General features: G+C 41.4%; 1 protein-coding gene across 2 annotated transcripts in view; it reads right to left on the reverse strand.

The window, feature by feature from the left end:
* Positions 1-5019: 5019 nt before the first annotated feature.
* The window catches only part of TENM1 (teneurin transmembrane protein 1), a 254101-nt gene continuing 242832 nt past the window's right edge, over positions 5020-16288 (reverse strand). For both annotated transcript variants that reach the window (XM_086470169.1, XM_086470168.1), the window contains 5 exons: positions 14238-14534; positions 9726-10113; positions 7827-9047; positions 7194-7336; positions 5020-5778 (listed from right to left, as the gene is read on the reverse strand). In XM_086470169.1, the coding sequence (XP_086326295.1) occupies positions 5020-5778; positions 7194-7336; positions 7827-9047; positions 9726-10113; positions 14238-14534 (2808 nt within the window). The remainder of the gene's footprint in view (positions 5779-7193; positions 7337-7826; positions 9048-9725; positions 10114-14237; positions 14535-16288) is intronic.

The raw sequence follows: 16288 nt of genomic DNA on the forward strand, positions 1-16288 counted from the left end.
GGCCTCGCTTCCTTCTTAGCCGTCCAACATCCAGCTCTTCCAGCCTCAGCCCTCACGCTGGGTTATTGCCCAGCCCAGCTGCTCCAATCTGTTTTTTACCATTAACCTTTCCTTTAGCCTTAAACACCCCTTCTGCCCCTCCGGTTCACTGTCTCCTCCTCTCTGCTGCATGTGCTGGGCTTTTTATTTTTCCTCACACACACACTTTTGATACACAGAGTCATTCATCATCATCTATTTGAGGCAGCTCTACAGAACACGCAGGTCCTTAAACTTTGCTCCTCATCCCCTACCACCGTCGACTTCACCCACTCAGTTCTTTGGAGCGCACAGGCATTTAGCAGAGGGTTTTTTTTTTCTCGCTCTCACTTCTGTTCTGATGAAATGTAATAACCTGTGCACAGAAACTGTCTGGGATTCCACCTGCAGTGAAACCTGCAGAGCTATACGCGTGAACTTTGGGAATCAGAAGTCAAATGAAATCTTGCTAGCAACCTCCTGCCCCTCAACTTCTGAATCAACCAATACTATCTGAAGTCCTTATTTAGCTGTATAGAAGCACCTTTTACTGACGTGACCAGAATATCCCAAATACATGGTGTAAACAAAGACAATGTCACATGCCATCAGTTTGCACCTTTATTTTTTAAAAATGAAATAGTCAAAGTACTTTCTTTTTCAAATATCGACACATAATATATTAACTTTTAATATTTACAGCGTGTTGCTGGGATGTTCTTGTAGAAAATGCATGCTTCTGGTCTGAAACCCAGAGCAAGATGCATCAGACCATTTAACTGCAGCCATATAACATAAACCTGTACAGTATCCAGTCACTATTCAGCACAGGAGTTAGAGCAGGAATAAAAAAATTGGGATCTATTGTTTCCTAGCAACAAGGCTGAGGCCGTTATAACACAATTTCTGTAAGATCAGAACCTCTAACTGGTGTTAGACAGAAACTGAAGATCTTGGCATACATTGTAAACATTGTTACTGTTGATGAGAAAGCTAAAAAGGAACGTTACTTTGACATATATCGTATGCTATGCTTCTCTTTCTCATTTACTGACACTTCTGCCTGAAGATATGAAGATTTTAATGTTTTATCATGGTTCATACAAGTAAAATACTGTCAAGGACACGATCTGATATACTAACATTTATTAAAAGGCTAAAGTCCACCACGAGATCTAAGGAAAAACTGGAAATTGTCAAACACGTTTCCTTAGACAAATAATGGCAGGTGACAAATGCCCGGACAAATCCACAGCGAGTCCGACTCCACCGTTCCCAGTTTCTGCCGAGAAGCGATTCCTCTGGCAGTCAGGGCGCTTTCGACCTGGTCATGTTTTGTATCAAGGAGAGGTTTAAATAACAGTCAGCATTGGCTGGGGAAAACCCTTACGGCTGGCGGCGGCGGCCCGAGCCGAGTGGCACCGTGCTAGATCAGCCGTGCCACGGCGAACACCCCCGAGCAAGCGAACACCCTGCCAGGGCTCTGCCGCTCTCTTTTTGCTCAGGCTACAGGAGGAGCTCCTCTGCCTAAACCGCGTCCCCCTTCGGAACTGCACCTTGGCTCCCAGCAGCGCCCAGCGCCAGCGCTCGCCTGGAGAAGCCGCTGCTCTGCCGCCCCGGCCAAGAAGAGAGGCCGCCTCTACCCAGCGGGTGTGCAACGGAGAGGACGCCAGAGAGCTCGAACCCAACAGCGAGGATGTGTATACCCAGATGCACATTGACCAGTTCATATATATTTATTTGGCTATGTTCTACATAGATATCTATATATATATATTCATACCTTTGAAATGTTCTAGATTTGCTAAATAAATATGAAAGCAAAGGAAACATCACTTGTACACACTATTTGTTTGGCTGTCATAAAAAATATAGCACATATTTCTCATGGTAGGTACTTTGCTACAGGATAGTGTGCAACAGTGGTTTTTATTTTATTTTATTTTATTTTATTTTATTTTATTTTATTTTATTTTTTTCCACTTTCAGAACCTTGTTTGCAGTGCAGAATGCTAGCATCAAATTATTTGATCTAAATAACGGTAAAAATTTCCATGCCATTATTTTTCTTTGTCTCATTTGGGTCTCTAGGCTACAGTGCAAAATTAAAAAAAAAAAAAAAAAAAGAAAAAAAAAAAAGGAAAACTACAAAAACCAACACTGAGAAATCGGTCTAACTCCTAGGAAAAAAAAATAAAAAAATGGAGACTGAAATATTCCCTGCCTCCATCTGAGGTTGTTCATGAACAAGATGGTCCAAACTACTTGCTTGCTTAGTTCTCACGAATCACTGCTGGCTGGCCCGTGCTAGCTATGACTTCAGTCTCCAGTGCTCTTTAGCAGTAACTCGTTTTAGCACCATCATCTCAACACGACATTTATCTTTAGTTTCCGAAATTTTCTGAAACTGTTACGATGAAGGCATTTCTTTTTGCTTTTGTAACCGGGCCGTGTAATGTCAGGTGATTCTTTATACATACACATTCTTAGAAGAAATATTGTTCAAAAATGTACCTTAGACTGCACCCAGGAACTGGGAAAATGCCAAATCTACTTTCAGAGACAAACTTGTAACACATTTCACTCTTTGACCTTTTGGCATAATATGAGAACAACAGTAATCAAGGCAGTATTAAAAAACACAGCTGTAGGTAATACAAAGTGCATTTCCCGCATATAATACAAATATAACTTTAAGAAACTAAAGGCACAAGCTAACTAAATATGTATTACATACTAGAAATGCACAGTTCAAGGTAATTCTAATAGCTTCAAATATTTGTTTATAATGGATATTTAAAGCAGTTTGAAAATGATCCTCATTAGTGAATTGCAAAAAAGTATAATTGCTTAAAATATAAGTAAAATAGACTCTAATATTGACATCTTGGATCAGTGATAAAATACATCATCACGCTTATGAATGCACTCTCTATATACAATTCATAAATTATTCTTCCATTGATTAAAAGCATATTAGAGGCTCAAGGATTTGAAGGTCCATTTTTAGGCTGGTGTGGAGGTATTCAAATTCTCCGTGATTGTATGGAAAATTACAGAAATCAGAGCTGTCAAACCTGGATGTTGTCAGCTCCCAATTCTGTACACTAGTTAACGATGAGCCCAATCAAAATGTGTATGTGCGGATTTTGGTCCACAATTCCCCCCCAGCTGGGGAGTAGGGGGTGGTTTTAGGGGCCAGGCTTTCACTCAGCCTGATCCTGCACCCCCAAAGCTGCGCTGGCTCCCGGGGGAGCGGAAGGAGTCTGGAAAGTGATGCTAATGGTGTGAGGCCGAGACCTGAGTTCAAACCCTTGAGGGGGGTTCAGGTCTCAGGTGCCAGTTCAGGCTCATCTCTAACTTTGGTACAGCCTGCTCCACTTGCCCAAAAACAAGGGAAAAAAGAAAACTGGAAAGAAAGGAAGAAAGACAAAGCAAGCACTTTGTTGGCTTCAGTAAATATGAGCAGAAAGTGTTTCAGTATATTTACTATGTCTGTTTTGAAAGAAATGTGCAATAACATCACTGTTACGGATACACAGGCTCTATAACAAGACTTCTAGCTCCCTCTGAAAGTCAGTAAAGGAAATCTGGTTACCCGCTCCCCCCCTCCCCATGTGCCCTCCCCACCTCCCGATAATTAGGTCTTTAAAAAATGACAAGCTGAAAGAAGGATCACCTACTCTGCTATGAAATATCTGTGCCAGCAGCGCATGATACCTTGGGAAATAAAAATTTCTGTCCATGCAATATAATGCTTTTCTATGTTCTCTAGATATTGAGCTGAAAAGTGAAGAGTCATCCCCAAAATGTTTTACGTTTATCAACATATTTACTATCCACACTTAAGGTTCATCAACTCCCAACCCACCAATCTTCTTCAGACTCAGAAAAATGAGTAATACAACAGGATTATTAATTTGAGATGAAAAGAACGCGATGCCTAAACCCAACAACACTGCAACTTCCAAATGATCTGTGAAAGATGCGTCCTGGCCCAACGACTACAGACAGGACCGATCCTGCACGGCTTGTTGTTACTGCACCGTGAGGGCCCTCCCAGCTGGGCAACAAGGGTTGTCCCAAAAGCACCAAGTTAAAGCCCAGTCTGGAGCGCACTGATGTCAGCGGAGACGCCTGTCGACTACAGTGCTCGCGAAGCCCTTCTTTGGCCACCCCTGACACCCGGCCGAAGGCCAGCAGTACGGTGCCACCCGGCAGCCCTCTGCCGGGAAGATCGGCAGCTCTACGTGACTCCAGCGTAACCCAGCGCTGAGGGAAAACTCGGGAGAGAGGCCCCCACGTGCAAAAGTAGACGCAACGTGGCGTTCAGCACTGAGGGGCTGAGAGGTGGCTACGGCTGAGCAAAGCTAAAGGCCACATGGAACAGCCTTTCACGTACTGCATCCAATGCAAGCCGGGTTTCCCAGGTTAGAAAAACCCTTAGATCATAGCTGTGAGGAATGACATGTGTGGGGTTGGCGAGCAACTACGAAGTTTCCATACACAGTCTGGTTTCTGTATGCAATCCCTTGAACTTATGGGAGATTTCACCGGGATCAAAACTACCCAGTAAATACGGGTTGCAGAATCAGGCTCTGTAACCTTTTAAATAATTGGTGAAGTACTAAATCAACAACAAAAAAGTTGTGTTTCTTTAGAAGAAGGCAGAGCACGCTGCGCTCTCCCCTACCCCGCAGGGATGTGCGGTGTCACCCCGGGCACCTCGCGCGCAGGTCGCGCTGCTCAGCTGTCAGGACTCTGCTTCTGAAATTTTTGAATACTGCCACACGAGAACTAAAAATCATCACTGTCATCTCTCAAAGAGTTAAACGAACAATATTAAAATACCATCTTCTGTCACATTTAAAGGCAGTTGGATATGTTTTTTCCTCTATATTTATATATACAGAGTTCTGATCTAGAAAAACCAATACAATAAACCATTTTACGTTTAAAAACAGGCAGTCTTTGGTGACGCAAAGGCAGAGATTTTCTTTGTTACCTTCTGCCTATTTCACTCTGTCTCATAAAGTGAATATTATTGGCACTGTCAGAAAGTTCGAGATACTGCTCCACAGATAAAACAAAATATCCATCGTAGCCTTGTACCCGCCCAGTGCTTAAAAGCTGCTGTTTCTCTCCATCTGTCCATGCCCTAATACCTTCTTCCCCTTCCTGCAGCCGCCTCTGCTCCTTAGTCCAGGCCTGAGCCACGGCTCTCTGCCTGGCTATCTCCAAGACATGGTTTTTTTCTTCTTCCACCGTTGTTCCATACCGAACGTTAAAGCACAGTGCGCCGTGCTGGAGCTGGATGTCCGCAAAGCGTCTAGTCCTCCCGTTGATCACAGAAGTCATCTGTGACACTGTGACGTTGACGCCATTCTCCAAGATGCGTCGCCCTCCAGTGTTGCCAATGAGGGCCAAATCTTCTTCCAAAGAGCCCAGCTTGATGAAGTAATGCGTGTCTCGGCCCTCTATGGTGAAATGCAGGTTCTCCAGATAGTGAGCGTTGTTGAGGATGGCAGCTATGCGTCGGCTGTCCTCGTTAGCCACGCCTATAATGTCAGCTGTCACTATACCATCCTTTATAGCGAATTTGATGCCTTTTCCAAACACTGAAGGAATAGCTGCAAATCTCGGTTGCTTCACTCCCTCATAGCACTTGCCATCACTGTACCTGGGTGTCATAGGGAGCTGATCCAAGGATATAAAGTTTCGGAGCTGCTTTTGCAGCTCACACTGAATACCAAGGATAGTCTGGAAAAGAAAATACCAGTCAGGTTCACAGGTGAGGCACCCTGCAGTTCATTATAGTGTCTCACAGACCCTACTAATCCCTTAATCGTTTGGAATGGATCTTCAATTTGTCTGGAAAACATCGTGAACGTCTACAGAGCCTGGGTGCATGCACAGGCTTTCTAACCGCCTAAGGCATTGCTTTCTGTCTCTTGGACTCTTTTGCTTCTAGAAAACAAATGGAAAACGTGTTTATCACAAACGATATTTTCTTATTTATTGTCCCTTTTCTTTTTCTTCCTCCCCTCTTGAATTGTTACTCTAACGGCTGGTCTTTGAACTCTTAGGCGTGGGGCAAGCTGAACTCAAAGCTGTGCTCTCTCACATGATTCTATGCTTAGTCTCTGTGCGTCTAATTACGCCTTCTGTAAAACAGCAGTAACAGGTTTTTATAGCCCATTCTTTAAGGAAAGCAGGCTGTGAAGGTCTCAAGACATTAGAACAACAGGAATCTGCAAGTACGTCAGATCTATAGATCTTGCTTCCCACTGAGGCTAAAACCCCCTCACTCCAACCATCTATTTGTCTTTTAACACTATACCTATCACTACACTTTTTCTGTGCCTTTGTAAAAGCTTCTTTAATACCTCAGTGACAATTTTACACGGATGTGCTCCCACCTCTGGAATAAGCTCTGACCCTGCAGCCCCCTGCACTTTGTGCAGTCATTTGTGTGTTAAATGCTGTGAATGCGAACTCACAACACTTCATACTTCCTTTTCCAGACTACATTACAGAAAAGGCATCTTTCCTCTCTCGTCTTTGCAAAATCACGAATGCCTGCTCAGAATATCGGTAGCTGGCTCTGTTGCAGTCACATTGATTGAGAGACTCTGATAGCTGCTGCATGGCTGCTCTTTACTGAAAATAAGCCCTGGAGCAAGGCTGCGTTTTACAGACACCCTACAAATCCATAGCCGCATTTCTGTTCGCCTGCAATAATTACGCAGAGGTACAGGCTTGTAAAGCTCTTTATACCCTCAGTGATTTTGCATATCTTGTGGCAACTTTGCTAACAAAGATGAAAAATCTGTTGTTTTAATTTTTTAACTCCACAGATTTTTTTTTCGGTAGTTTTTTTCAATTTTCACACAAACACTGTTACCCTTTTGCCGATCCTGCCCCTCAAATTTGGATAGTTTCTCTGTAAATAGCTGCAGAGTTCCTTCACTGTGTTGCTAAAAGCTTCTTAAAACTCTCCTCCACTCTGATGCCAATACATAATTGATAACATTGAAGTTTCTAGCATTGTTAGACCACCTGCCTTTCCTATTACGTTGAAAGATACAGCCACATTGTCTCCTTGGTCTCCCATATTTTCTAATAAAATTCCTTAATTTACTATTAGAAGCAGTCGAACAGACTTTTTCGCTAACCTTTCCAGGATCCCACTCTTGGGTTTTTGTTTGAAGCTGCAGGAGTTCATAAGTTGTCTCCAAAGCTTCTATGTCTGGTTTTGGGAATCCAGGTAGTACGTTGTGCAACTGGAAACCAAACAGCTCTAGCCAACTTCCAATGTCTACAAAACAAGAAAAGGATGCTGGCAATAAGGCACATAAATCCTAGAAAAAGTGAGGGTAGTCTGCAGAAATCCCAGCTATGCAGAAATAATGATTTCACATCAGTTTATGTTTTCAGAACTGGTTCCAGCATTTATTGTAGCAACCAAATTCTCTGATTACAAAGCATATCTATACTCAAATCAATAGTGTACCTTCTATCTATTTATAATGGAAAAAATTCAAATGAAGCTGCCTCCATTCTTTCCCTAACTTTAGCACTTAGAAAAGCAGCAGGAACAACTATTAATTATTTTCTCGGTTACCATAAAGGGTGTAGAAAACAGAGCATGCTCAGTAAGGTGTTATCTATTAAAGAAATTACTTTAATATATGAAAGATTAAAGCCAAATAGTAACATTCAATGTACGCAAAAGATTTCTGGAGTCTTGAATCCATACTAGAATTTGATAAAAAGTTGTATTTTCAAGAGAAACATGTTACTTTTACCTGTTGTATACTTAGCTACATCTTGGATTCTGCCAACTGGGTAATTATTTTCAAAAGAGTAAAGATTAAATGGTTGTGGGACAGCATTCAGGTGTTTCCATATATGATGATTTGGTGTCGTCCACCGACCAGCAATGACGTCATAGTCCCGTTGACCCAGATGAACTAATTTAGTAAGAGAATCGTACATCCCTCCATGAAAACCAATGATAACCTGGAAATCTGGATTAGTGTCCTGGTAGATCTCTCCATATGGGGTGTACAGAATTTCCTTTATGACTTGGCCCCGACTGCTAAATACAGCTAGAGGTGTTCCAGTGTTATCACAAGCAACATAATATTCTTCGCCACTGCTTAATTCCATTGCAATGAGATGACCTTGAAGATCATAATATAGGGATGTTATTTCCGAGCTAGTATGATTGTACAAGTGAGTAACTCTTATTGGGTTGGAGAGATCAGCATAGAAGAACTGTAAGTGTTGTCCTAGGCTTGACTTGCTTGCAACTCGTCTTCCAAGACCATCGTAACAGTATTGCACAGTCCAGCCAGACACTTTGTTGTATGCTTTGTTCAGCAAACCATTAGAGTTGTACTCAAAGATCTCATTGCCTCTTTGCCTGAGAAAACCATCCTCATCCATTTTATATTGAATTTCTCCAAGCCTGGTAATGCGATCTCTCAGATCGTATCTCAGAGGAGTGAGGCGCGCACTGTTTCCATGGCTCAGCAAGTTGATGTTGCCGTTAAGGTCATAGCTGTAGCGCCACTGGGTTTTATCATTCACAGACACAGTCTGAAGTTGACCATCAGCATCATATTCATAGAAATACCTGGTTATATTGGCATCTACACCCACGCGTATGTCACAGATCACCATACGTCCCATATTGTCATACTGAATGGTCATCCAGTAAGCGATAGACTTGAGAATTTCATACTGTACTTCAATCACCTGACCGTTTGCACTAAAAATTTTGGTATGTTTCATCACAGTGGTGGTTATAACTTGGTTTAAATCGTAATTAATTACACTGAATTTTCCGAATTGTTCAGTCCTGCCAGAAACATCGACGTAACGGTACAGATCTATGGGAAGAGGCGTCTCGTTTATCATGGCCTGCATGCTCGTGACACGAAAGTTGTTATAGCTGTAGTCAAATCTGGCGTTCACAAGCCCTTCTTCACTAAACCTGAAGATTTGGCGACCAATAAGCGGACCTGTCCAAAACAAACAGGGGAAACAGGAAAAGCAGAAAAATAACGAATTATGCCCACAGTATATACTTCCCCTACAGATCTAGCACAGACAGGTGATGAACTTAGATATACCCTTAAGCCTTATTGCTACTTGACTGCCTCAGAAAATACCATTAACTAAGAATGTTAGATTGTTCTCTCACAAACCTTATTGATGCTTGCTCTACAAAATATTTATATTTTATTAGCATTTGTTTAAATGAATGCTATTTTATTCATAATTATGATTTCTATTTACTTACAAGATAATTCTAAACTAAATTTATTTTACATGGTGATTTCTTCCCTCATATAAACAGCCCTTCTGAATTTATGTTATATTATGGTATAAACAGGGAAACTTGAAAATACAAACAATAAACCAACTTGATTTAGTATTCAGCAAATATCCACACAGTGGAATAAAAACAATCAAACACTATAAGAGCTATTCCATACCAAGCAATAAAAAGAAAACTGTATTTCAAATGGGACAGCTATATATGCCTATGGACACAGACATAGAGACATACACACATATTCTTCTATTGAAACATAAAATATAAGAACTTGCAGACATAAAAATAATGGAATTTCAGGCCAGATAAGTGCAAGATCAGGGCCAAAAACTTTTAGCAAAGTAGTCACAGTTACACAAACCTGTTTGCCTGTATCTGATGGTACAGATGAACCCATCATGCATCAAATGTATTGTTTTAATAACCCCAGAAGATTCCTCGTAGGTAAATGTGACTTGAGTGGTATCATAAAGAATCTCGGAAAGTCGGGACTGTTTGGTGTATTTGTAAAGGACTCTGCGTCCTGTCCCAGGGTATAAAGTTTGCAGAAGCCGCCCGTCCCTGGTGACGTCCTGTATGAAAGCTGCACTGCTGTCCGGAGGGGTGTAGATGTTGCGGTAGTACCCGACGGACAGCATGGTTTGCAAGGCATGGCGCACCATGCTCGGCATGGTGACGGAGAGTAGGTAGTTGGACTGGTCGTACTCAAAGATGTAGCGGCGTTGGCTGTGCAACAGGAGCATCAGGGACTGCAATCAAACAGGAATGGCAGTGTAAGTGGCTGACCAAGCAAATCATTATTCATCTAGTGAGTGCCTGAAGGTTAAGGAAATGCTGAAACAACTGTCCACTCTTGTAGTTTGCTGTTACTATCTGAACAATTCCAAGTGAAGCTTTCAGCTCCAGGAGACCTGGCCAGCAAGGTGGTACAAAACAGGAGAAGAATAATAATAAGTCCAGAGGTAAGGACCTCCAAACCGGAAGGCAGATGTGGATCTCGGCAGCGTTTCAGCCTCACGCTGACTTGCTATGTTGCTTTGAAATATTTAGGTCATCCTCCCAGGAAGCAAAACCAGAGGGAACCTCTTCCTCACACACAGGCAGAGCATCTGCACCAGCAGATGTTTCTAGGGCAGGTGGAAAGGGAAACTTTCAACCGTGCGTACAAGGTGTTCAGCTTTTATTGGCACTCCACATACCGCTAGCACAGACCTACCCCTTGTTCTGGATGCCTTCTATTAAACGCACATTGCCCTAGAGGTCACAGTATCTCCATGCTTACAGATGGATGAAAATAGTCTGCAGGTTCTTTGGTGTGGCTACTTATATCTCTGGTTTTTAATGTTTACAGAGGACATAATTTCTACACAGTACTTTGCCCTGTATTGGTTAATTGTGACTGGTCAATGAAATCTGGTTTGTTTGGCAGATGAATGTGCCAGCATGGCAGACACTCTTCTGCGCACATTTAATGTTTGGGTTCTGTAAACCTTTCCACCAGCCATGTGCAAAGTCACAGCGTCACCGAGTACAAGCCCATTGGTGAACAGTCACTGTTGAAACAAGCATAATGAAAACACAGAGCGAAAACATACGGGGGGAATTTTAGCCTTCCTCCCAGCTCCTGTAAGTGGCTTGGCTGGACCACAGCACTGCACATCCTTGCCACACTGTCTGAGCTGAGACGGAGAGCTGACACTGCGCAGTTCTCAGCTCACAGCCCAAACCTACCAGGCACATAAACAAATTTGTCAGGCTTCTGCACCATTGAGACACCATGCAAAACAAAGTCTTACGAGGAACAGTGTGACTGCTTTTTCACAGAGCATTGGGGAAAGAAATTGGAAAAAAAGGCTTTTTTTCCCTCTAAGCTCAAGAGTCTTCCCTGGTAAGAAAACACCAAGAGCTCAGCCCTGCAATGTGTTAAGTAACATTGGCCCTGAGCCGCTTTGCTCTGACAAATAACCCAAGTGCTTATTCAAAGGACCAAAGATAGGCTAAGCCTTGGCCATCCTCTCCGCACCCCCCGCCCTCCTAAGATGTATTTCTTCCTGCCCTTGGTGAAAGACATCTGTCACCTGTACGCAAGCCAGAGCGCGCCAACACATGCCACTTGCAAGTCACCCTCTGCCAACTGGTGACGACAGACCTTTACACCGAGCTTTTTCTGATAGCTTTATTCCTGGTCTGCCAAGCATTTCTAACACGCACAGTGTTTACTCTGTTTTCACCTTCAGTCAAGAGTCCCCAGCCTGCAGTAAACCACTGGCTGAACTCTCTCCTAGCACTGATGTGATGCCTCTCTCTATATACTGCTCCCGGGCCTGTTTTTAAGCTGTCTGCCATTGACAGAGTATGAATAACAAGATCAGAAACATCTCTAATATAACTTTAGTACCCCTGTGTGCCATTTTTACAGCACTTTCTGGCTTTTCCACTTTTGTCCAGGATAGTAAAAGGATAGACAGTACAAGGGTTGGAGACTTAGTATCCTCTCTGGCCTATCACAGGATACCATAAAGAGAAAAAAAATTAATTCCCAATTCATCCTAATAATATTACAATAGATTTTTCAACTCTGCACAAATTGGTTTCTAATTGTTTTAAAGGATTTCAAAGGGTAGCTCATAAAACATCCCAAAAGCTGTCATTTTATAAAAGCAACCAGAGCCTGGTCAACCACATAATGATTGATGCCCGCATGGTATATCGAGACAAACAGCCAGTGGCAATTACTTGGAGGTCTATCGGGAACACGTAGAAATGCTGAGCATCACCACTAGATGTCATTTCTGTCCAACAAACACACGCAGCCGCTCGTCTGTTTGGTCTGGTGGTACACGGCAGGATTTTGGAAGCAAGCTTGGAGTATTCAGGGGATTTTACAACACCATTAACTAACTAATAGAGGAAAGTGACCAAAACAAGAGGAATCTCAGCGTAAAAACTACTTACAGTGCTACTGTCATAGTGCTTTTTAAAACCTAAATTATTTGAGCTAATTTTGAAAGGGGTAGAGAATATCGAAGAGGTACAATTAACTCATCAAGTGCTAAAAAATGAAGAATGAAATAACTACGAATTGGAAGCAAACTATATAATTGATTTTTTGATAAAAGGAATCACTGGGTCTTACGAGGTTTCAGACAACTTTTAGCAATCATTACATAATTAACACAATGAGTTATTGACTTTAATGGAACCACAAAACGGTATTTCAATGTCTAATTTTGACAGTGAATTCATCTTTCTTTGGCACAAGGAACAAACAGTGATGAAAGTACATTAAATAGCTGGGCAATTATGTCCGTGGTGTGTATGACTTTCAATAATTTTAATGACAAGTTATAGCCTAACCAGAGCCTGCTGCTACCTGAACCAGTAAGCTTTTCCCATCTGCTCCTATAAGATCAGGATGTGGCAGCTTGTGCAGAATTCCAGAATAACAGTTTTAAGTTATATGCCTTTATTTAGAAGCTCGTCATAAACTAAGAACAGATAAAGTGGTCTGGAAAGATAAGAAGCATACATCTTTCCGAAATTACAGTCCATCAGGCCCAAACAAAAAAGAAAAGATTCCTCCAAAAGGCACATTGCCCAAATATTTGAAAGGTGTATTAAACGCCTGCTTACTTGCAATTTGCAAAAGAGCACACAGACAAAAGAAGCCCTGACAAATTTATCTGAACCAAACTTCTGAAGCTTCCAGGGTATGCCAATCTTGTTAACACATGCAAGAACCACACTGCATGCAGACAAGGAAGGAATCACATTTTTACGCATTCTCCAGTCTAAATATTTTTTTTTTCTCTGTGTTAGGTTTAAGTTTTTTGAGGATCACGCTTAAACACATTCAAAATAAGTACAGCAAAGTTTATCTTTAAAGTACACACTTGGAACTTTTAGATATATAAACAACTTCAAAGTGATTGGATTTCCCGTGTGTAATACCCCCTATCAGTTTTACCTCACCTGACCCCTCCCAGCCTTTCCCTGTGGTTAACAGGTTCAGAGAAAATGTTCTGCAAACTCAGGGTATATTGGACATTCCAAGATGTTGCTATTAAAGAAAAAAAAAGTTTAAAAGGACACTGTTTGAATAGAATTTCACACTAAGTTCTGAAAGCTTTAAAAATACTGATTGGCTTTTTGGTTTTGAGAGACAAGATGGTACTGAATGAGATGCTTCTACAGACGAATGAGATGCTGCTCTTCCCTAGCTTATACAACACCTATTCCCTCATCTTGTGACCATTACCTATAGACATAAATGGAAATTACAACACTCAGGCAATTTAGACATGAAGTGACTATAAAAGGAGAGCAATAACTCATTTCATATTAATATTCCCCCCTCAAACAGCCCTCATAAATACTGACATAATCTTTCTCCTCATAGGATCGATCCCTTTTTTACAGTGCAGCACTGAGTAGGTGCAAGCTTGTACTCACTGCCTCATAATTTTGGCTTAAAAGAACCGTGTTTGTGGGAAGGAAACTTCCTTTCCAGTGACTGTTATATTTTTGATTAGGTTATACAGAGTGTCAGTGTTTTTCAGCAGCGAGAGTGTCCTTTGCTTCCTTGAACTTGGATCGAGACCAAGAAGTCATTTCTAATTATCAATTGAACAAATCTGAGGTGCTAATAACTTTCTTCAGAACTATACTGTGGCAGCTTTGACCTGGTGTCATGTAAGTCTAAGCATGTTCAGAGACGTTTTTATCTGGTTATATAACTGTATGCGTCTTCTGTTTAAAAAAGTCCTAAATACTCTTGCAGGCGATACCATTATAATATAGTTCACAATATAATATCTATATCAAAACAAATATATTTGCCCTGGTACAACAATTCACTTTCAAAATCATTTACCTTTTCTAAATATGTGTAACTCCATATTTTACCATCTGCCCATGTTCTGGAAATTATGTTCCCACTTGGATCATACTCCATTTTCTCAGTCCAGGTTCCTCTTTGGATATAGGTGACTAATCCAGAATGTGAATAAGTGATATTGACCTCGTTGTACTTGCTGATGGGCGACCATAAAATTGGGCGTCCTGTCTGGTCATACATAATCCGAAGGGTGAACTTTCGATGATCATCATAAATCTTTCCTGTTCTTGTTACATGATCAAAATCAATGGAGAGCAGGTTTCTGTTGTGGGCCTAAACACAAAGGCACAGTAAGGTAAGAAAACAATGCATCTGAATTACACACAACACAAAACATTTCTGTGTCAGCTCTAATCAAAATGTGGAATGGTTTAACAGTACGATGGAGAATTTAGGCCTTAGTAAAGAGAAGAAAATAGAAAAATACTCAGATGAGAAACAGGAGTCCTCCTTTCTTGGTCCCAAGAAACAAAATGCTGCTTGCATTCAGTGTTATTATACTTTGCATTACAGGATGTTTTCTTTTGCCATATGCTAAACCTTCTGTTGTTTCTTCTCAACTTTCATCTCTCTGTGGATGGACTTTCTGATTCCAGCCAAAGATGTGCTGTTAAGCCCACAAATAAACAAAGATATCCTACCTCACATCCTCTCTCTCAAGCTCCGTTCATGTTGATGGGTCAGCCACTGCTCTGGGCTAGCCCACACCAGGTCGCATACTGGTGCCGCAAAGGGAAGAGCTGTGCTTGCAGCTCCCAAAGACCCTGCTCACCACCGTCCTCACACTTCTTCGCAAAACCACCCCACTCCCAGAGCTCATGAAAGCCAGTGGCAGTGGTGCCTGGTGCCAGCCACATTCCTTCTTGCAGCTCTCTGACCATTGGGACCTCCAACCTTTGTTAAACTCACTGTACCCGACAGACTAACAGAGTGACTGTGCTACGGTCTGTTAACATTTATGGTCCAACAGGAAAATGCAGAGGGACAGCCCAATTCTCAGTTTGAGATCACATTCAAAGCTGAGCAAGATTCATGAAGACAAAATATATTTATCCAGTGCTTTCACCATCTACCTCCTTATATCATTCAGTCAGTGGGCAATCACTATTAAACTCCATTTAAATCAGATATATAATTTGGGGGACCATAAGATATTGTCCATTGACTTGTCTTTTTCAGATCAATGCTCAACACGCTCGTATTCATTTACTGCACATTATCTAATCGCTTGTATTTATCCATTCCAATTAATAAATTCCTTACAGCAGAGACAATGCCAGTGCAGGTGTTAGCACAGCACACAGCACAGTGCTTGCTCCTCGCTGAGGCCTGGAGGCACAGCCATAAAGTAAATGGCTAAGAATACCTGTTTAATAATTCAAGCCAGGATACTGTGGTGGTAGTGATTAGAAAGAAGACTTTTTTTCTTTCCCCTTTCTGTTTTTAGATACAAAATGATTTGAAAATCTAGAAGAAGCAGGTGTTCTTTCTTCAACTACCATTCCTGGGGTTTTATATACACACATGTCTAACTTTAATAGGGTTCATTTACAATAGCTGTAAAATACCTATATAACCCTGTAGACTGCCGTAACTATTACAATTTATGCTCTAATGATAGTGAAGGAGCCTAAGTAAAATGTGATGCTCAGTTCAACTATATTTGCCTGTATACAGTCTGATGGATTAAGTTTATTATAACACATTTCTTTGCAAACTTTTCGCAATTTTTGAAAACAAACTCTCGTAATGGTAAAATAACTGAAAAGCAAGCAGGGGGATATACCCTGGCTCATATGCATTTACTGTCTATGGACATATTTAATGCTCTTATTGGTATTATTATTATTATTATTGTAGAACGCAGTTAAGAGAAAGGAAAGCCTTGAATACAAATTGCTTGCAATCTACATTTCAGGGACGATACAACAAATAAGAATGAAAACCAAACATTGGCAGAATTAGCAGCGAAGTGGATAGCAGCAGTATTTGAGAGCTCACAGAGTTAAAATAAGGTTTCGGTGGAT

The sequence above is a fragment of the Leptosomus discolor genome, chromosome 9 (genome assembly GCF_034619465.1).
Source record: "Leptosomus discolor isolate bLepDis1 chromosome 9, bLepDis1.hap2, whole genome shotgun sequence".
In the NCBI taxonomy this organism is placed as follows: domain Eukaryota; kingdom Metazoa; phylum Chordata; class Aves; order Leptosomiformes; family Leptosomidae; genus Leptosomus; species Leptosomus discolor.